Genomic DNA, 22,979 nt, shown 5'->3' on the forward strand with positions numbered 1-22,979 from the left:
TACATACATACATACATACATACATACATACATACATACATACGTACATACATACATACGTACGTACATACATATAATATATATATATATATATATATATATATATATATATATATATATATATATATATATATATATATATATATATATATATATATATATATATATATATAAAATGATAGCTAATGATAAATTATAAACTTGTATTCACTTCATATCAAGTGGCAAGTTTGTATGAATTTCATCATTTAAATAGATTAAAAATAATCAAATTTTCAAATGTTTGAATCAATATCAAATTTAATTGTGCATTATGTAAAAATTACGTATGCAGACGCAGTCATAATGTTGCTGGTTTTATTATACCCCAGAGTTCAAAAAAGTTGATAACTGATGCACAAAATTTCAATCACACTGCGATATTGAAAAATATAAATATATGTGTGATACAAATACATCTCTCAAACTCCTAGAAAAAAAAACATAAAACCGTATGTGGACAAGTATTGTCATATTTATATTAAATTTACATAACAACTATGTATGCGACGTCAAAGCTTTTCATATTTTTCTCGAGCGAAGTGGAAAGAAAATCACAGCGAAAATATCACAAAAGAAGGATGCCTATAGCTCGATATGATTGAAAGAAAACTGAAATACACACAGAACAGTACAGTGCAAAATCGAAACGAAGAAAGTCGACACACAGAACGGAGCTAATTTAGTTGCGCTCGCACACCTGTCGCGGTATGTACACATACTGGAGCAGCTGAAAGTCTCAACTGAAAGATACACGCCAGCCTGGGCAGGACAAGTGGGTCCACACGCGGCTATACCGCACCCGAGTCAGTCAGTTCGCTATAACCAACCAGCAAGCCAGCCAGCCAGCCAGCCAGGCACGGTGGTTATAGAACAATTGAAATTCCATCCGTTAAATCGATACACTACAGCTAGTCGTACGGTAGTCTAATGAACCACCGAAGGAAACCGGAGACCGAATGGATTCGCATCGCATAAACGTAAGCTATCAATTTTGTTGTTCACACGACGAATGCACATGTGAAACGCACGAGACACACGAACCGCATACAATGCTGCAAGTGGTTTTAGATCAGGATTCATAGCTAGACGTGCAAACAAACGACAGACGCAGTGAGAGTGCCACTTCGGTTATCGATAATGATCAATACTTATAGCGAAAAGTGGGAAAATAAAAAGAAATGCAGACACACATGTGAGCAGTGCACTGGAAAATAGAAAACCTAATGAACATGAGAACAATGTAACGGAAAATAGTGTACGGTTGTTGGGATGTCGATGTGCTATACTTAGGGAAGCCTATCGTGTAAGATAAGGTTATTTTCGTCTGTGCCAACCAAGCAGTAAGGACTCCAAACTGATTATTTCAACACGGTCTGGAAAACCAGTTTTAATATTGTTTCAAAGTATGATTGTAACGTCAACGACAAGACAATGCAATCCAAGTATATTAGGTAGATAAAAATCACCGAGAGAAGTTACTTCAAATTGCTTTGTGTCTACACCAATTTAGTTGAAAGTAATGCTTTCAATCAGGGATGGTTCGATCACTTTGACTCAATTTTGATTCATTGACTAAGTGAACGTTCACTTAGTTACTAATGAGGTCTAGCATTGTCGCACCGTAACTACAAAATTATAGATCATAACTACCCGAAAAAAAATTTACAATAGGACAACAATAGGTTTGATAGTCTGGTTATCTTTTCGGACGATAAATTTTATTGTTTTTACTGTATTTTGTATCCTACTGTTACCATAATTTTTATCTTCGTGTAATGGTTATTTTTTTCCGGGTAGTTCTAGGTACATTATAACTTTGTCAAATTTCGGTCGGCTGAGACGGTACTGTCAAACGAATCGAAATTTAGTCAAAGTGATCAGACCATCCCTACTTCCAATACTAAATATATTAATGTAATTATATTTATAGTTTTTTGGCTCGAAATTTATAGTGATTTTAAAGATATAAATTTTTATAAAGGAATAAAATTGCGATAATACAGTGGAGATGCATGGTGTTTTGTTTTTAGCTGCACCTGCAAGTAAACAGATATTTTTCGTGTCCGTTTACTTGCCAGTAATATCCGTTTCGTTGCCATGGTAACCGTGTAGCACGTTCTGGATACCTCGGCGGAAGTAGTCCGTAAAGCCAGATGGGCCATAAAGGTAGGATACTCCTGACAACATTTCCAGAACGGATTACATAGAAATGACGATTTCTCGATTATTTTTCGACAGATTTTCGTGCTCTTTTCACCAGTCAAAAAAAAATTTTACTGTTGAATGCAATTAACTTCATCTAAATATGTCTTATATTGTAAAAGTTATGATCGTTTGGTGATTTTTAACAACAAAATCCATACCTATATGGATTTTACTATGTGATATATTCAATCTAAGTTAAAGTTACTACATGGCATCATATAGTAGGGTAGATGCTCCATAAGTCACGCCTCTAAGCACAATGTGGGATATAAATTTATCAAATACAAGGTATTTGTCACAAGGCAAGACAATTGCTTTCGTTGTACGAGAAGCTTTATAAAGAAAAAATGAATTTTCCAATTGAATTATATTGTACCAACAGTTGCGCTAATGTTTCCTTAATTAAGTTTGGTGTTCCTTTAATTGTGTTATTCCATATACATTTCTAGGTTGCTAAGTGAAAAAACATCGTAGCAAAACTATAGAAATGAGCGCCTATAGTTGTGCGCTCCAACTGCGCGTATAGTTGCGTTAGATTTTAGAAAATTGGCATTTTAGCAAATAATGCTTTAATTTTAAATGGTGTAGTCTAACTACCAATACTTCTAAAAACCTGTTTTATATAATGAACGTAATTGTTTTATCTAAAATGATACGGTGACGAAAATATGCATTAATAATGAATAGTAGCGCAACTATTGGTACTACCACAACTATTGGATCAACTACCCTAATAAGATTTAATATTAAAATTTTGGATTCAGTATAGCCATCGGAGAAGTGAAAGGATGATATTATCTATATAATTCAAAATAAACACAACAAGCTTTACTGTGATAACTATCGTACTATGACCATTCAGAATGCTGGTTACAAAGTACACTTCCAAATTTCAAAGCTGTGTATGATACCGCCGACCGTAAACAGCTATGCAAAATCATGGATGAGAACAGCTTTTCCGGAGAGCTATCCAAACTGATAAGAGCTACGGGGAATGGTACGAAATGCTGTGTGCAGATTTCGGTTGGATTGCCCTTCGCAGAAACCCAAAAAGTTGTTAAATCAAAACGAAAACATTCTGCTACCCCTTCTAATGTATTTCTCGATGACGCTGAAGCAAATAGGGTTTATTTCTAATTCCCGTCGCAGTAAGGAAAGCCACTCTAATTTTTATCATTTCTTAGGTGGATTTAATGAATACTCCAAAAGTTCTTGTGCTGATTTGACCAAAACACACTTATCTTCCGATCCGTGAACTTTGAAATCGCTGAAAAGTGATTATCAAAGCATATTATTGAAATTACGCAACTGACTATATTTCTAAAATTCGTCGTACCGTTTTAAAATCCGTCCATCAAAATTTTTCATCGTCCGAACTAAAAATTACAACAATGTTTACGAAGCTAACGCACATGTATTTGTGTAGGATGGCATGACAAATGTTATTCTGCAAAATATCTGCAGATCAGGCAAGTTTTTCTGGCTGTAGAATAACGACAATGCCTTGCGTGAGTTATTTTCATTTGTGAATGACGAAAATTAAAACGATTAGTCGACATTTTTTCTTCGTCGCACGAAAAAACGTAGGAAATTTGGCTGGTACGACTTCTTTAATGATGAAAAGCATTTAAATAAATCTCAGCTCACTTTGATTGATCGCGTATGATAGACAACAAACTGAAATATTAGGGAATAACTAGTTTTGCTTTGTGTGTCATAAAAATGCTGATATTTTTAATAATTTGTGTCGGATAGGACGGGAATAGGCAACTACGACGAAGAAGCAACATACCCTAGTATTTTGGAATCGTGTGAGCTGCTCGCGAAATTTTTCGCGTCCGTATTCGCAGAAAAATCTACATCTGATTCGCAGGTAGTCGCTGCATCTGCAGGTGTTCCTGCTGATTCAGTGGATATAAGTATATTTGAAATAACTTCCGATATGGTTCTATCAGCTGCTAAGAAAATGAAACGTTCATGTTGTCCTGGACCCCATGGTATTCCGGCTCTAGTCTTCACCCGTTGTGCACTTGCATTAGTGGATCTGTTGTGCTAGATATTCAACAAATCATAAGGACGGAAAATTTCCGACGATCTGGAAGCAGTGATTCATGTTTTTAAAAGTGGCGACCGTCGGAACGTTAGAAACTATCGTGGCATCACTAGTGTTTCTGCTGCGTCTAAGCTTTTTGAAATAGTAGTGAGTAATTTTCTTCTTACTAGAACAAAATGCTATATCTCCACCGACCAACATGGATTTATGCCTGGTCGATCCGTAAGCACAAACTTATTGGATTTCACATCTACTTGTACAGCTCACATGGAACAAAAGGCACAAATTGATGTGATCTACACGGACTTAAAGGCTGCGTTCGATCGAATTGACCATAAAATACTGCTGCAGGAAATTAGCGCGACTTGGTGCATCTCAGTCGCTTACGAAATGGCTCAGTTGCTACCTGTGTGGTAGAGCCCTTTGCATGCAGCTCGACTCGTGCTTCTCTTCCCAGTTTATCAACTGGGGTGTACCACAAGGTACCAACATGGGACCGCTTCTGTTTTTGCTGTTTGTAAACGATATTGCTTCGCTGCGTGGAGTTAGATGCAAGCTAATGTATGCTGACGATTTGAAATTATATTCCGTATTGTATCCGGTTTCAAAGGCTCTTGGATGTGTTTGTAGGCTGGTGCAAAAAAAAAGGCCTTTAACAGCATCAAAAAATGTCAAGTAATGACTTTCCACCGCATCGCCAGTCCGGTTGTTTTCAACTACCAAATAAATGAGCATGTACTCACAAGAGTCGATCAAGTCAATGACCTTGGGGTACTGCTTGACACCAAACTCACGTTCAACTCACTTTCAAACATTTTGAAAAAATCATTATTTTTTTATTTCAGATTTTGATTCTGCAATCTTTTCCGCTTATTTTGAAACTAAATTTGTAATGATTCGACCACGGGAAGTGGTCGAAAAACGATCATACACATAAGCATTCCAGTGCGGCGTGGAACAACTTCGGCGCAATAAAACGCCGCTCCTGAAAAACCAAGACTTTTATAACTTTTCAGCTTCGTAAACAAAACACAGCTTGAGAAAAACGAAAAAGAAGAAAAATAGATGCCTGAAAAAATAAAATTTAGTCTTCTTTTTCTTTTTTCTCTAGCTGTGTTTAGTTTACGAAACTGAAAAGTTATAAAAGTCTTTGCCAAGCTACTACCTACAAAACAAAAAAAAAGTTTGTTCCAATATGTTGTGTAGTTTCTGAGAAAAAGGTACATAAAGTTTGAAAATCGTGGTTTTCTAGGAGCGGCGTTTTCTTCCGCCGAAGTTGTTCAACGCCGCACTGGAATGCTTATGTGTATAATCGTTTTTCGACCACTTCCCGTGGTCGGATCATTACAAATTTAGTATCAAAATAAACGTAAAAGATTGCAGAATCAAAATAAAAAAAATATAAATAAAAAAATTATGATTTTTTCAAAAATTTTAGTCGTTTATGTCCCCTTAAATGGCGAAATCGATTCACCAGCCATCCTGTCTCTCATCAACTTTCGTGCATGGCAACGTGCCCTGCGCTCCACCGAGATTTCATCGGATCACGTTTGGATCCTATCAGCCAATAACCGCCTGCATCCGGACTTTTTCTATTATTGAAAGCTTATTTGAATTTAATGAACCGTCACACAAGTTCCCTCAAAAATTGTATGGTGTTAACTTTTTATAAACCGACCAGAAACATTCAATAAGACAATCCGTGTCAGTTGTTTTACAACTAAATAAACAAATAACAATATTCCTGTTCCACTTGAACATTGCTGTTGCAGTTGAAAACTGTAATAATCGACGTGCGACATTCGGTTTTATTCTGGTTCAATGTGTCGCAACTACGTCGCAGGTGGTGCACTGTATAGCGCGTCAATGTGCGGACACAGCGCACCACGTGCGACATAATTGCAACACACAGAACAAGAATAAAACCGAATGTCGCACGTCGATTATTACGGGTTTCAACTGCAATAACAATAGCACAAGAAGGCCAGATGGATCATGGATTTAATTCTGGTAATGGCTAATGCCAGATTTTTAGAGTGCTTTCAGCGTTTAAAGGCATAAACAACATGACATAAGCATTGATTATTACTTTTAGGTGCGCAAAATTAGGAACAAACTTGCGCAGAATTAGGAACATACGCAAGAAACTGCGTAGAATAAGTTAACAAAACGAAATATATACTGAATTGTTGATCAACTTTTAGTACCCATATTTTTTACCAGATATTATAGACCGTAGTACTACACGTTGCTGCTATAAACGTTGTTAATAACAGTCTAGAATGTCTATAATAACGAGAGAAACATAAAAATATCTTAACAGCGCAGAACATGGTACGTTCAAGGTAGTTGTACTATTTTCAGAACTCTTGACATTTGGGATGCACTCAGAACAACCTAACAAACAAAAAGTATGAAGGTCTGTTTGTAAAGGCACGAACGAGGGGCTCACGTAGAACTACGAATACAAATTCAATTCAACACAACCTGACATTTTGCTACTGTTGCGCTCACTCAAATTTGTAGTTTACTGTTAAATTCTCCGAAACAATCCCATAAATTTGATACAAGAAGACAAGTTCAAATTTCCTAAATGCCCATGCTTAAATTAGTTTAAGGAGCATGCTTACAACTATGGTTAAACCGAAAAAATAAAAAACTATTCTGATTCGCATTCGCCAATATCCACGGAATTGTTGATAACACCATTCATTGTGATAAATTGATTTGAAGTATAATTGTCTTACAACTATCATGTAGACAGCCAGTTAAAATATCAGTTAGCTAACGTCCTCTTAATTTGATTAGTTCCTTTCGACACACTACTTTACAGCTATTTGCATACTTGACAGAAATATAATTGAAACTATTTATTTATTTATTGTCAAGATATATGGGCTTTGCCCGTCATCTAATATAGGATATAAATATAAAATATAATACCAAATACAAAATAATATAACATGCAGAGCTTTTAGTGTACATGTAATTGACCTCTCAGAAATAGCCTAAGTTTTTCCTTAATAGTATCAGTCGACATATTTAAATTTAGTACATTTCTAAAATTGTTCATTAGCTGCATAAAGCGATAGGCTGGTTCATTGCGCGCGTAGTTAGCTCGACGGTGTTCTAGAGTGAATGGCCTTGGTCTTCTCAGAACTACTGTACTCTGGTTAGCAGTTATCCTGGATTTCAAATAATCGCTGTCGTATCGTCCTCTCTGCAAATTGAGAAAAAAGCTAACGTCCACAATCTGGTATCTATTTTCCAGAGTATCCATATCCAGCAGACAGCACAAATCTTTATATTCCGGAAGATTTCCTCTCCAATTTGTTCATGTATGTTGCATACATTGGCCTCCACACCACACTTGCGAATTCTAATTTTGATCGTACCAGGCTCACATATATAGATTTGATCGTATACGGGTCATCCAGTTCTGTTGCGAATCGTTTTACTACAGCAAATAGTGCAAGACACTCGGAAACCAGCGTATTCACGTGATCGTTGAAAGTCAACCCTGCGTCTAGATTGACTCCTAAGTCCTTAATCCTGCTCACTCGTTTGATGGTTTTTCCATCCAAGCTGTAGTCGAATATTAACGGATTTGAGAAGCGTGTAAACGTTATGGTAGCACATTTTTCGTTGTTGATTTGCAACTTGGATGCTGAACAGAAACGCCCAAAAGTTTGCACATCTCTTTGAAGCTTTAAGCAATCTTCATGCTTTATCACTGGATAAAAGAGCCTCGTAAATTAATACGAGGGCATTGTCAATTGCGGTAGGCAGTTCATTCATCAGTAGGATGAACAGAAGTGGTCCCAAATGACTGCCTTGTGGAACTCCTGATGTTACATTGTAAAGTTCTGAGTTTGCACCATCTACAGTAACGTATTGCTTTCTTCTGGTCAAATATCCATGAATCCATGTTATCAAGGAGCCACCAATACCGGCACGTGCCGCGGCTATGCAAACTATGCAAAGAATTGCAAGCAACTAACTGACGCAAAGCGAAACGCTCAAAAACTATTCTCGGATAAGACAGTTGCTGATTATCCTCGCATTGAGAATTGCTGCGTCACGTCACATGCACAAATATGAAATACCCCTTCAGCCCTGTTTCCGCGCAAGACAACAGTTCCGAACAAATTCTTGCAATATATGGATGCAATCTGATAAAAAAAGGATAATCATTTTTCTACGACGTTTCACATTCAGGACATCAAATTGGACTTGTTTCAATTAAAAATAAAATGGGTTAAAGAAAACGGCTGGTTTTGCACTCTGACGTACTTTCCAAGCACAGATATCAAATTGGTATAGGTTTAAACGTCGTAAAGTATCTTCGACCTGTAGCTTTTTCTTTTTTTTTTTGTGAAAGGAAACAACACTAAACATCTATTGTGATATGTGCCCCGTTTTATTATAGCAATGTTATCAAGATGACGCATCACTATCAGAAGCGATTGTAATTGTTTGACTAATAGCATTTGTCGAGCCCGGCGATGCACTTCGGATGAAGTGCACTACTGCGCTGGGAGTTGTTCTCTAAATATCAGAGGGTCCTAACAGCCCTCTTTCGAAGAATCTTAATCTTTTATAGAAAATTGCTGGACATCGACATAACAGGTGTTCCAGCTCTTCTTTTTCTATGCCACAGAAGCGACATATATCATCTTGAAGTTTTTCCATAAGCTTCAGATGATAACGGCTCGGACAGTGTCCTGTTATAAGACCAATATAAATGCTTAGATCTTTCTTCAAATGCTCCAGGATATTGCGAGTCATTGAAACGTTTGGAGATAAGCCGCAGGCAGACTCAGACTCAACAAATTGATGAGATGATGGTCCGAGTCTTGCAAGCGCATCAGCTCTTCCATTTCCATCGATCCCACAGTGACCTGGGACGCAGTACAAGTTGACTTGGTTACGACAAGACAATTTTTGGAGTGATTGAATACATTCCCAGACAAGTTTTGATGTGCATGTCGCCGACTTTAGAGCATTTAGAGCTGCTTGGCTGTCGGACATGATGCATATATTTGAATGTCTATAGTTCCTGCGCAAGCACACAGTCGTACATTCTAGAATTGGTTGTCTTTCAGGTTGTATTATATGTTGTATGTCAAAGCCGGACCAGTTACTCCTGCTCCCACTTGATTGTCCATTTTTGAACCATCTGTATAGAAAACTGTCTGCCTGGACGAAGATCGGGACCACCCAAGAATCACGTCTAGGCTCAAATACACGGAATTTTCGATTGAAGTTGTATTTTTTCTCCATCCCATCTTCATTATTGATAACAAGAGGATTGATACTAATAGTTTTTAGAATACTGAGCAGGCCTGTTAGATCACCTTTAAAGAGGTTCATTGATCTTTTGATTCTCAGAGCGCTCTTTTTAGCTTCTAATTGTATAAACTGATGTAATATGGAAGTATATAGAGTAAAGCATCCAATTCCTTCAATAGTGTACTTCTCATTACACCTCTTATTGAGAGATCTTTCATTTTTTCGTGACGCTCGCATTTTTTACTCTTTGGAATGACATCCTATCTCAAACCTTACCGTAAAACTAGCCCTACGTCAAAATAAAGCCTTTCTTCGAGAAACAGGGCGAAACAGGTTTTTGATTTTAAAATAACTAAAATACCTATTTACCATATATGAAGGTATAGATCTTCGATAGTTTACAAAAATCTTGTTGGTAATATAATTCTTGTAATTTTTTGGAAATTTAGGAAAAACTAGACTCAACAACAATCGAACTAACTGTTTAAAAGTTTTGATCTTTAATATAACACTAATTTCAACCAACAAAAATTCAATAAAAATACATATAGCCTTTTTGAGTAGAGTAGGAATGAAATAAACTGAAACTCATCCATTTCAATAACGGAATATTGACTGGAAGTAAAACTAATCAAATGTTCAAGGCAATTAGATTTTCTGATAGATTAACCTAATCGACAGCACATATCGATGAAAATGATCTCATCGCACCATTTAAACAAACCGCAACAATTCGATAGCAGTGTAGAAATCTTAACAACCCTACGGCACCTAGGAACATTACGATATATATGTACAGCCCGCCACTCGACAGCGATAATGCCGGCGACGACGATACGAGTCCGTGCGTGTGTTGGTAACCAGACCGGGCCACAATCGCTGGCCAGTCCAATGTAGGTGGCCGTACACTATCCGTCGCGGGACTGCCTTTTGATTTCTAGTAGCGTGGCATAGTACACGCGTGCAGTGCCGCTTCAACGTTGGCCAACACACCACTGAGGCCTGAGCTGCTGACCGGAGTCGATGATCTCACGCACGGTACAACCCTCACAACTAGTTCGCTCGCGTTGCCAGTCAGCGCTTTCACATACGAGAGGAGTTGCCTGCTGGCTGGCTGGTGCCGTGTCGTGCCGTGCTCTGGTTCGGATGTTACCCAAGTGAACTGTATTTTCGCAAAAGTGTTTAGGCGTGCCTCGCGGGTCGCGTCTCATCGGAATGGGACATGTACTTTTCTACTAGCTTCTTTGGAGTGCGTGCCTGTGTAAATAATGATATCATACACCAGCAAGTCATATCGAACAGAATGATATTCTTGAAACCGTGTTTGAATCGACAGGAAAATTGAAGGTAGCGAACCAATCGGTGTTTGTGTTTAACTAGACAAAATAAGCATTCAGAAGTGTGAATTGAGATATGTTATCTGTGAAGGCAAAAAATTACGTATTTGGGTGTTTTCAATCGGAATACCTGAACTAGGAGTAAGAAGATTTCAAGTGAGTCTGCGTACTGTGAAAATGTAATGCAAGCTAGATCATGAAAAAATAAACAAACGTCGTTGAACAGAATGCTGTCAGTCAGGCATAAGGCGTAAAATGTGATAACTTTATCCAAGGAATCGTCATAAAACAGCACTACATTTAACTTTGCTCAATTGCTTCGAAAATACTATTAGTTTCAAACTAGCCAACCTAACATCTTTTGCGGTAACAAAACGAGGTAGCAGAAAAATGACTCATCATAAGCGATTTCATTTCGCGGTCAGATGGGAATTACACCGTCAATTAAGTGCTTCGATGCATTAGATTATTAATTTGTATAGTGAAGAATCAGTCGATCATTTTTGAATTACCGAATTGCTTTCTCATAGTTCCATTACTGAACCAATAAGAAACCTAAAACTAAAATAGTTTGTCCTGTCCAGCAAAAAATAAACACCGATTAAATAATTTCTAATCAATCGCCCACGAGTGATGCCACTGATAGTGACGCACACAGTTGAGATTATATTCACGGATACAGTGAAGGTTTATTTAACCTAAACTCGGGAAACATCGCCTTCGCTCTATATTCGCGAATCGGTGTGGAATCGCGTTGGTGGGTGATGCAAAATTTCGCTAGCAAACGTTCGCTATTTCGCAGTTTCCTCTCCATTAGTTTGTCCGGTGTCGAATGTAGGAAGAGCTGCAGCACAGTTGTGCGCACTCCATACGTAGGTATGTGCAAATTTACCGGGGTAATTACGCTAACAAGCCAAATACGAAGTAAACAGCCAAGACAAGTCAGCAAAAAGTGATGTGTGATTTGAACATATAGGTCTACCTAACGTGTGTAGTGAGCGAGGGTCAAACAACACGAGTAGTGCAACACGAAAGTAATCAGATCTCCGTGCGCTGGTGCTGGGTGAAATCGCGGGCGAAACTTCAGGTTGTAAACTATCACGACATCAGGAATCACTACAGAGCATACTTTCCCAAGCTTATCAACAGGAGAGGAACCAATCTGTGAGTTCGTATTGTTTCATACCCTATCGAAGGTGTGTACCTACTTAACTTATGGCCGAATTAATGGAATAATTTATCAGAGTACAAAAAATATTTTTGCACTGAAGCAGCAATTAAAATTTTCTTTGTTTCTAAAAAATGTGAATGACTGAAAAAACTGGTTAGATTTCAGAATGTCGTAAAAGAATCTTGATCCAGCCCCTTTGCAATTACGCAGTGCCGTTTGGGTCTGATTTAATGCTATTCTGCATTTTTTCCAACTTCAGACTCAACTATGAAACAAAAAATCCAATCCGTTTGTTCGACGACTGGTTTATTAACCTTGGCGATACACTGAAAATAAACCATGTTGAGCAAGCATCGCTCTGCTCAAACGTTATATCCCAGAACAGGTTCGAGCTGTTACGATTTGTGAGCATATGTTTATGACGAAGTAAGCGAATGCAAACCTATTAATACGCCTCCGTGCACGGCACGTGGAACGTGGCACAGTGGGGCGACTCCGTACAAATGCAGGCCAAGCGAAAAATCTTTCTAAATTAAGTATGAAAAACGGTTTCAAGTAATTTTGGGATGCCATAAGATTTTTATATTAGAATATTTTTATTTGTCTTAAGGGCGATTTTGACTGTTTTATAGAACAAAACATTTTATAAAACAGAACTGATATAAGTTTTAATAAACAACACAAAATCACATATTAGTAAATATCGAGCAAAATTTGAAACTTTCCCTCTTCTTATTAGTTTTTTTAATCTTCATCTTCATCTTACTTACTCACTTAGGTGGCTTGCCGTCCTAAGACAAAGCCTGTTTGAACAAAGTTTCTCCATGTAACTCGGTTGAGGGCTACCGCTCTTCAATTCCTCGGACACCGAGTACTCTCCGCCAGATCTCGCTCCACCTGGTCTAACCATCTTGCTCGCTGCGCTCCTGGTCGTCTTGTTCCTACCGGATTTGAGGCGAACACCATCTTTGCAGGGCAGTTGTCCGGCATTCTTGCAACATGCCCTGCCCATCGTATCCGTCCAGCTTTAGCCACCTTCTGGATACTGGGTTCGCCATAGAACTGTGCGAGTTCATGGTTCATCCTTCGTCTCCATACTCCGTTTTCCTGTACGCCGCCGAAGATCGTTCTTAGCACTCGTCGTTCGAAAACTCCGAGCACTCGCAGGTCCTCCTCGAGCATTGTCCATGTTTCATGCCCGTAGAGAACAACCGGTCTAATAAGCGTCTTGTACAGGGTGCACTTTGTACGGGGACTTAGTCTGCTCGACCGCAATTGCTTGTGGAGCCCATAGTAAGCACGACTTCCGCTGATAATACGCCTCCGAATCTCACGGCTGGTATCATTGTCCGCCGTTACCAGTGAGCCAAGGTAGACAAATTCATCGACTACCTCAAACTCATCGCCGTCGATCAATATACTACTGCCCAAGCGGTGTCGTTCGGCCTCGGTTCCGCTGGCCAGCATGTACTTTCTTTTAGACGTATTTACCTTTAACCCAATCTTTTCTGCTTCGCGCTTTAGTCTGGTGTACTGTTAAGCCACCACCACAGATGTTCTGCCGATAATATCCATGTCATCGGCAAAGCAGACGAATTGACTAGATTTGTTGAATATCGTGCCCCGCGTGTTGATATCCGCTCGGTTCATAACACCTTGTAGCGCTATGTTGAACAGCAGACATGAAAGACCTTAACGAAGTCCTCTGTGTGATTCGAATGAACTTGACAATCCACCCGAAATCCGAACACAGCACTGTGTACCATCCATCGTAGATTTAATCAGTTTGATGAGCTTCCTGGGGAAGCTGTTCTCGTCCACGATTTTCCATAGCTCTTTCCGGTCAATGGTATCATATGCGGCTTTGAAGTCAACGAATAAATGATGCGTGGGAACTCTGTATTCACAGCCCTATTGGAGGATTTGCCGCAGTGTAAACATTTGATCCGTTGTAGACCGACCTTCGACGAAGCCGGCTTGATAAGTTCCCACAAATCTATTCGCAATTGGTGATAGACGGCGGAAAATGATTTGGGACAGCACTTTATAAGCAGCATTGAGAACGGTGATCGTTCGATAGTTCTCACAGTCCAACTTGTCGCCCTTTTTGTAGATCGGGCAGATAACCCCATCTTTCCACACCTCCGGTAGCTGTTCCGTATCCCAAATTCTAACAATTAGTCGGTGCAGACAGACGGCCAGCTTTTCTGGTTCCATTTTAATAAGCTCCGCTCCGATGCCATCTTTTCCAGCTGACTTGTTGTTCCTTAGCTGCATGATGGCCTCCTTAACTTCGCCTATCGTTGGGGCTGGGACCTCTTCCTCGTTTGTTGCACCGTCGAAATCGCTTTCCCCGCCGCCACGGTTCTCCGCCTAGACGCCATTCAGGTGTTCGTCGAAGTGCTGCTTCCACCTACCGGTCACCTCACAATCGTCCGTTAGAATACTGCCAGTCTTATACCAACACATTTTGACTCGCGGCACAAAACCTTTGCGGGATCCGTTCAGTTTCTGGTAGAACTTCCGCGTTTCCTGAAAACGATGCAGCCGCTCCAACTCTGCATATTCCTGCTCCTCCAGGTAGCGCTTTTTCTCCCGAAAGATTTAGTTTCGCTGCATCTTCTTCTGTTTGTGTCTTTCTAGTGTTCCAACGGTCCTCGAGGGGGGCTTCGTCCAGCTCGTCCTCTTCCGGCTGCGCAGCTTCGAGTGAATGCGCGTAGTTTGCTGCGACGTCCGGCTGCTTCAGCCGCACGAGATCTAACCGAGATTGGCGTCGGTACCGAATGTTGTTCACAACGGAGAGTCTTGGGCGCATCTTAACCATCACTAGGTAGTGGTCCGAGTCAACGTTAGCGCTTCAATAGGATCTGACGTCGATAATGTCTGGATTCTGTAAATCTGTCTTCTTCATCTTCATCATCATCATCGTCTTTCTTCTACTTCTACTTCTACTTCTTCCTTTTCTGCAGAACCACTCGTTCCGTGATTTTACTTCGATAGTAATATAACGTCCTCAGGAAGATTTTTGAAGGGCCCTATTATGTAAGTCATGTCGAGCAACTCGACTCGACTCAGTCACTTTCAAGTGTCGAGTGTGGGGAGATCGGGTAGCATAACGGCTCGCTGAATAACCAAAACTGTGACAGAATTAACTGTAACAGCAAATTAAAGTACGTGGTTCTCGGGGCTACGTTTGGCACTTTTCAATAAAATCATATGCTTCTAAATTTGGATACACAGCATTTTCCCATGAGCATAATCTTATGGGAAAAACCTTCCCCGATAGCCCTGCCTTAAATATAGGCTTTAACGTGGGAACAGAACATTTCTGGAGTCTAATTACACTCGGACCAACTTTGTGAAACCAATATTGAACAAAAGCAGATGTGTTTCAACCACAGCTAGCAACGGACGTTCTTGTAGTTAGTCTGCTACCTGCTTAGACTGCTAGTGCCGTTAAGGCCCAGACCCAATGCATACGGATTTTACTACGTTGCGGCAATTTGACAGAAAATCCATGGAAAAACTGTCAAATTTCCGCAACGTAGTAAAATCCGCATGCATTGTGTCTGGGCCTTTAGCCCATTCAGAGAAACATTTCCTACTCGCTAAACAATTCTACATATACACCAATGCGACCACCTGTAAAGATTGGAAAACCGCAATGTTACATCGGAGAACATAATGTTACATGGCGACCGTGACAGGACTCAAACAAGCAATCTTCGAATTGTGGTTAATTATGTCCAGATTGTGTTTCCACGTTTACGTTTGCGTATTATATGTTCTCGTAATTTTTAAGATCTTATTGTTTTTTTCTTGTACTTCTTCTGTCAAGCTTCCTAACGGCATTATATTTGTCTGGATTATTACATGACCACGAATTAGAATTCTCTGCATTGCAATCGGTACCAGGCCATCTGCTAGGCCTAGCAGTTAGCTGCCCTTGGTGAAAATCGTGCCTGTGTTTTCGATGCCCGCTCGTCGGATAACCCCCTCGAGAGCGATGTTGAATAACATGCAGGATAAGTCGTCACCTTGCTTCAACCCACGGCGCGTCCCAAAGGAACTCGAGAGTATCCCCGAGCTGGGCACGAAACACATAACTCGATCCAATGTAATGTAATGATGTAATGATCAGTCGCGTCAGTTTATCCGGAAAACCGTGTTCATACATCATCTGCCTTAGCTGGTCCCGATCGACTGTATCGCATGCTGCTTCGAAATCAAAAAAGATTGCGGCTTTGTTGGTCTTCAGCAACCCGATTTCTCGTTTGGCTTCTTGGAAATCTGGTGCTGGGACATTACTATCTTCCTTGGGCACTCCTGGGTTGACTTCCGTTCCGACTCCTTCTGCAACTTCGCCATTGAGGTGTTCATCGAAGAACTGCCCCAACCTGTCAACCACCTCGCACTCGTTTGTGATTAGATTGCCTCCCTTGTCGCTAAACATGTCAGGTTTCGGTGCGTAGCCCTTCCGAGTTTGGTTCACCTTGTCGTAAAACTTGCGCGTGTCATTAGCTTGGAATAGCTATTCGGAATTCGGAATAGTTTTGCGATATCAAAACAATAAGTTTTGAATTTTTTGGATTAATGTGTTCTTAACAAGAAAATACTATGAGAGTATTTCTAAAACTTTAAATTTATTTACACCGATGATGATTTAAGAGCTAATTTCAGGATTGACAAAAAATTTGCTCACAGTGCGTTTCGAATCCATATTTACTGTAGTATCTAAAATTCAGTCGATATACAATATGAAGCATTCAAAACCCGCCAGGGCATGTGGCTCGCTGGTACTTGTACCTTTGAAGTCCAGCACCTCTATGGTTCAAAGGTACAAGTACCAGCGAGCCACATGCCCCGGCGGGTGTTGTGGGTTCCAATCCGGTTATAATCTCAGATTATAGCTTGGTTCGATCCATGCACCTTCCAGCATTGGACAAAAGGTAGGAGTCATAACGACAACTTGTTAAGCGTAGCTACCAATTATCCCCCACCCATCACCTTTTCACTCTTTCCCTTCCATTTAAAAAACTTTTCATTACTTTGCTCTACTGTCCCTTCATCAATTGTAGAACCACCGTTTCAAAAAAATATTGATATTTTTGTTAATGAAATTATGTTGCAATACTTGTCAACTGATGCGGCAGTAGTGCCAATAGTGACGAACCTTGGCTTCAAATCTTTGAAACGTGTTTTAAGCGACAATAGCACACTTTTTTAATTAATATAAAATTGTGGCATACTATGATACAATTACTACATATTTAATGAATAGTATTTATTCTGCACTATTTTTTGAAGAACTTTTTCTTAGACACTGCTAAAATCCGAGCTACCGTTAGACTTCTAAGCAAATTTTGAGATATTGCGTTATTTAAAAAAATGCTAAAACATGCCGAAGTAAGGCCATTACAAATATTTTATAAAGTTTTTGTCCTTCCGGTGTTGGGCAACTGAAGGGGAGGGCGAAAAAAGATAGATTTTGTTATTCGACCGAAAAAATGCGTTTTAAATATTTTAACTTATAAATTTAAATGTGAAAACCAAATCTATTCTTGCTTTTCATATAGACGTTATTATTTTCCTTGCAAAAACCTACAAAAAGAGACAAAAATAAATGGAATTTTTTTGCCGATTTTCAGAAATTCCATTGTTTAAATTTCCATTTCTGTTTCGCGTGAGAAGCGTCAACTCAACTCGTACGCTCGTTTTTCGAGTTTTTTAGGCTGTTAAGTCCATAGGCAATTGATTGTATAAAAAAATTTAACGTATAACCTACAAATTATTGCTACTCAATAGAGCATTACCAGGTATGGCCACGTGGAGGCGCTAGGTAGGGGCTTGGGATGGCTAGAGCTGTATTGGACGCTCCTCATTTGCCTTCCCCATTTCATACCCAAAATATAATGGACTTTAATTTAATTTATTTAAAATAAACTTTAATTTTTTGGCTGATGGCCAGAGATTCCCCCCACTGTGCGTGCTACTAACAGCCGTTTACATTTCAAATAAAGATTCAGATAAATGAAGAGGGATGCACAAAAATACAGAAAAATATGGAACATAGTTTCCTATCAATGAATATAGGAACATTTATCGTTAAGGTGAAATTATTCGTCATCGATTCCGCCAATTTCAAAAGCAGCTTTTTTGTTTGAAACAAAAATTCTGTTCATGAAAACATATTCGCTGTGTTCAGACTGGCAAGAAGAATGACATTTTTATAAACAGAACCTCGCTTTTGGGCCAAAAACTGCTTCCGAAATTGGGCTCTCCGACGAAAAGTTAATGACTGCTAATTTTCCGTTAATGCAGTTTTATACGAGGCATTTCATGTTAAATGACGAAATGACTAAAAAAAATTTTTTCCGGTAACCGCTTTTGATCAATCTTTCTTGTATGTTTCAGTGCTGTCCGCTGCTTCATATATGTTTCCTCAGCTTTACCTTTGTCATAACCCACAAAGCTTTGATAAACTGAATCTCTGGGCAGTTAGAAATACAATGGGGTTTTATTATCCATCATAACTCTAGCAGATGTTTTGTTCTGCAGTTTGTCGAACCGGATTACAATCTTTTGCTTTACAGATTCAGCATATATTATGCTTTATTTTGCATCTGCATCTACTTGCGACCAGTCTGAAGGTCCATTTTCTCCTTGGTACTCAAAAGGAACTTTTTAGCGCATCTTGCTTTTTATGTGCTATTGCACATAAAAATCAAGATGCGCTAAAAAGTTCCTAATGAAAAAAAACAGCATTCGTGCACTAATTGCATTTCCCGGTTCCAATATTATGAACAAAATCATGAAATCATAAAACATGAATTGCTGTAAAATCATGACTGAACTTCCATATCAAGCAATACAAAACCATGAATAATAATTTATGATCTTGTGTTATGATGTACCGCAAAAAGATCGACATTATTCAAGGTGTACTTTCATAAATCATAAGCTGGAATCTTAAGATCATAAGTCATTGTGCTTATTTTGAAGATTGAATTTCTTTCCGTGTACCTTTTAGCTGCTCATCCGCTAGTTGCACTAAAAAGTTCAATTAAAAAGAAGTTACGTAGTTGGTTGTTACGTAATGCTCTTTCTGCATTACGTACCCAAATATGTCCAACACAAAATAGCACAAATTTTATCTTTAAAAACTTCAATAAACTGCACATATATTTATAAAGATTTTAGTTCGTTTCCGCGCTTGCGTAAGTGTATTTGAAGATCTTTTTATGGTAGTAACGCATTACGTTTTAATTTTTAAAACATAGATATGCTGGCAACCCTCCCAGTTGGCCTCGAGGTTCTGAAAAAAATGAAAATAAATTTCTATCACTAAAAAAGCATTTTAAAAACTATAAATCAATTTTCCAAAAAAGACCATTACAGAAATTGATGAATTTGTTTTAGTATAGGTACCAGAAAAAAAGATAATTCAATAATGTTTAATGTAATAAAAATTCTTGTAATGTTAATAGGTATAACTATTTTCTCAAAAATGTAAGTTTTTTTTGTTTTTGTTATAAACCCTTTAATTTCTTATTCGGGTCTCAAAAATGTAAGTAATCTGCTGTTTTTTATTGAAACAACATCAAAACCACCTCTTCTTCCACTAGAACTAGCTTTAGGCTTAAGAAATAGAAGCAATTGTCTAATAGGCTGAAAATACCCTTCCGTACCCTGTCTTGAACGAAAAAGTTGTTTTTGTACGACAAACAAACAACTTAAATAAGCATAAAATAACGCAAATGTAAGTCCTACGATGTGTTAAGTTTAATTCGTATCGCTCTTATTTTTGCCTTTAAGTAAACAGAGCACGTAGAAACGCATTCGATGTGCAACACTGCTAGCTTATTGGTAACGATAAAAAGTCATAAAAAATTGCAAAACATCCGAAGAGTAGCAGGGGCTGTAGTTCAACAGTTTATTTGGATAATATGTGATCCAATGGGTACGCACGGTATAAAATTAAATATTTTAAAATGATTGTTATGAGATTATACTATTTTTTTTCTAAAATGTTCTTTCGTTGCTTTGTCATTTGTCATTTTTTAATTTACATGTTAAATGATATGACTGTAAAATAAATCTTACTTTTACTGAGAAAAAGCGAAATACTTTTTGAATTCATAAAATTAAATAAAATTAAAAGTCACACAAACTAAGTGTAAAAATTTCCACAAATATAATTGAAATATCTGGCCACCGACCTATCTTCGTTAACCGCTCGATTGTGAAATGTGAACTCCAGCGATCGAATTATTTGATTTCCTAGTAGTATTAAAATAGATTTATCATTGGCAAAGTCTAAATTTTTTCGGCACATTTTTCATGTTTATCCATTGATAACGGTAACTGATGAAAGCTCTTAAATTAGCATTGATGTTTGAATAACGCTGATAAGATTGCAGTCTGTTGCACTAAAAATCCAGCTGCACCTAGGTATATCTCAAAAAAATTATCGCAAAACCGAATTAAAAAAGCCAAGTTGATGTCATATGTTATGAAACTCAGTAGATTAGATTATCGGAATATAAAATAAAAAGAAAATTTGCCATCAAGTTTCAAGAAGCTACTTTAGATATAGGATTTCACTCAATTCCAAATGGACGGACGAGTATTTCTCTTTACTTCTGCTTAACCTGTTTCCGATAGAAAATTTAAAATGTATAAAAAATTGAATGCTTTAACACAACAACTCTACTCTACAAATTCTTCAATAAGCACTAGTAAAACATACGATACTAATCTTTAGTTATTTGCCTTTATTTCAGATCAATCATCAACCGGTCATGGAAATAACACTGTCGGTGGACGAAGAGAATGCCCTGACGCTCTACGAAGAGCTTGAAAGGACGGACATTAACATCCTCAACTTGAACGTTGACTGTTGCTGCGGATTACTACGGACATCCCCCTTCCACCAGCAGAAATCTAAATCCAATTCCCGGGAAAAGCTCCGGACAGACTCCGGAGTGTCCTGTGAGGATGAAAAACATGCCGACGATTGTTCACAGACTTTAGAGCACAACACTGACGACGACTGCCAAGGCGCGAGCGACCACGAGTCCGGTTGCCTTCGTCATAGCCATGAACACCTTTGGCACAACCAATCGGAACAACAATCCGGTTCCCGTAGCAAATCTAGTCTTAAGCGGCGGGACAACCGGTACCAGAATTTCAGCCTGCTGCAGTCTAACATTCTGAACAGCTTTCAGCTACAGAACTTCCGGCGAAAAAACAGCAGTCCGTACGATTCGGCCAATTCATCCGGACAAACCAGTTACAGCTCTACTACCTCCAGCATGATCGAGGATATCTCCGATAAAATCGAGGAAATAGGAAAATTGGATACCAACATTCATTCGCTAATGTACAAATCCGTTGAGGTGCATAACGACATTTTGGTAAGAATAAATAATTAGTTAATCCAAAATGGACTGGTTTTTAATCATAAATTATTGCAATTTTAGTCACTGGAAGCAACCACCAATCGATTGCTAGCGGACACCCGAAAACTATCCGAAGACCTCGATGACGTTCGTTACCTGGACGACTTGATAACAATTCTCAATGGCGACATTGGTCCAGTGATTCACCGTGAATGGCCCTACCGTATCCTGTTCGATACTCCAATAGAGGAAGGAACTGCCGTTACGTGATCGCTAGACTGCAGTGGAAATTTTGCGAATATTAAACACAATTCAGCGTGTTGGTGAAAAATGAACGAAAAAGCAATAAGAAGTTACCAAAACAGTCAAACTACTTCTACTATGTATCAGTAACTATCCAATGTAGCCAAAGAACTCTAGCAGGGACAGCAACAGGTAAACAGTCAAGACATTTCTACATCAAATATGTGAATACATTGATAAACTAATGCCATTCAATCGTAATTGGATTGTCCACTTTACTGAAACGTATCCGCTTCCATGAACATGGTTTCACACCCCCGCAAGAGTGAGTAAATTGACCAATAACATTCTGTTATATATAATCGCTCGTGATTATTTAACACTATATCCAAAGCACAAAAGTAAAACAACTGGCTATGATTCTGTCACAATCCACCTAGCAGTGTAACAATTTTGTGAAATTATTGGTGGGTGGTCCATGATTTAACTGTTGAACAAATCAAATTTTAAAAATTGAAATTTATTCATGCATTATTGCGGAAGTTTTTAAACACAGACATTCAGACATTCCTGACCAATTAAGCGATAGATGATAAATGACAAGTCACCAATTATTGCTGGAAGCAGCACAGTGGTGGAAAGCACAGGAATCTTAGCCTGGATTAGATTAATTTTATTAGTTCGCATGGTTTACGATATAAACGATGCTATACAGGAAACTTTTACTAATCTCGATCGGGAGTGATTGTTAGAGCCAATTCCACAATAGTCCTGTTAATAGTCGGCTGTAAACTCTGTTGAATAAACGCAAAAAATCAAGTTCTGAAAACGGAATGTTTCACCTAGACTTTGCTTACATTGCATTGCGGCACCTTTTTTACCGTCAGAAAAGTTCCGGTTAGTTTTTAAATCAAAAACAGAATAGTTACAACTCTCAACCAAGTCTAAGGTTTTTATAGATCCAACTAACCTACCTAATGTTATAAAAAAGTAAAAATGCAGAGAAAATTAAATACCATCCTCACATAATATCTTAGGTTGGATCACATTCCATTTATTGGGTCAGTTATATACGAATAGCTACCTAACCATTCACCAATGAAGAAAAGATTAATCTTTCATTTGATTTAACACAATTTTTTCGCCAATGTTAAATTGCCGTGAAATGAAGATTTTCTGTGCTTCAAAATGGTTTGCCCCAAATCGAATGGGTAAATAAATGCAATGGAAATAAA

General features: G+C 38.4%; 1 protein-coding gene across 11 annotated transcripts; it reads left to right on the top strand.

Annotated features, from left to right (window-relative positions):
* Nucleotides 1–825: 825 nt before the first annotated feature.
* Nucleotides 826–21,990, top strand: LOC128741480 (uncharacterized). Of its 11 annotated transcripts, none has more exons than XM_053837330.1 (4): nucleotides 10,520–11,805; nucleotides 11,883–12,125; nucleotides 20,884–21,516; nucleotides 21,583–21,990. In XM_053837330.1, the coding sequence occupies exons 3-4, from the start codon at nucleotides 20,902–20,904 to the stop codon at nucleotides 21,769–21,771; spliced, it is 804 nt and encodes a 267-aa protein (XP_053693305.1). In that variant the 5' UTR covers nucleotides 10,520–11,805; nucleotides 11,883–12,125; nucleotides 20,884–20,901; the 3' UTR covers nucleotides 21,772–21,990. The 11 variants fall into 11 exon arrangements, with proteins under 11 accessions (XP_053693300.1, XP_053693311.1, XP_053693305.1 ...); XM_053837331.1 differs by having other exon boundaries at nucleotides 11,906–12,125; XM_053837328.1 differs by having other exon boundaries at nucleotides 10,520–11,085; nucleotides 11,732–12,125.
* Nucleotides 21,991–22,979: the final 989 nt, after the last annotated feature.

This window comes from Sabethes cyaneus, chromosome 3, assembly GCF_943734655.1.
Source record: "Sabethes cyaneus chromosome 3, idSabCyanKW18_F2, whole genome shotgun sequence".
NCBI classification, from domain to species: domain Eukaryota; kingdom Metazoa; phylum Arthropoda; class Insecta; order Diptera; family Culicidae; genus Sabethes; species Sabethes cyaneus.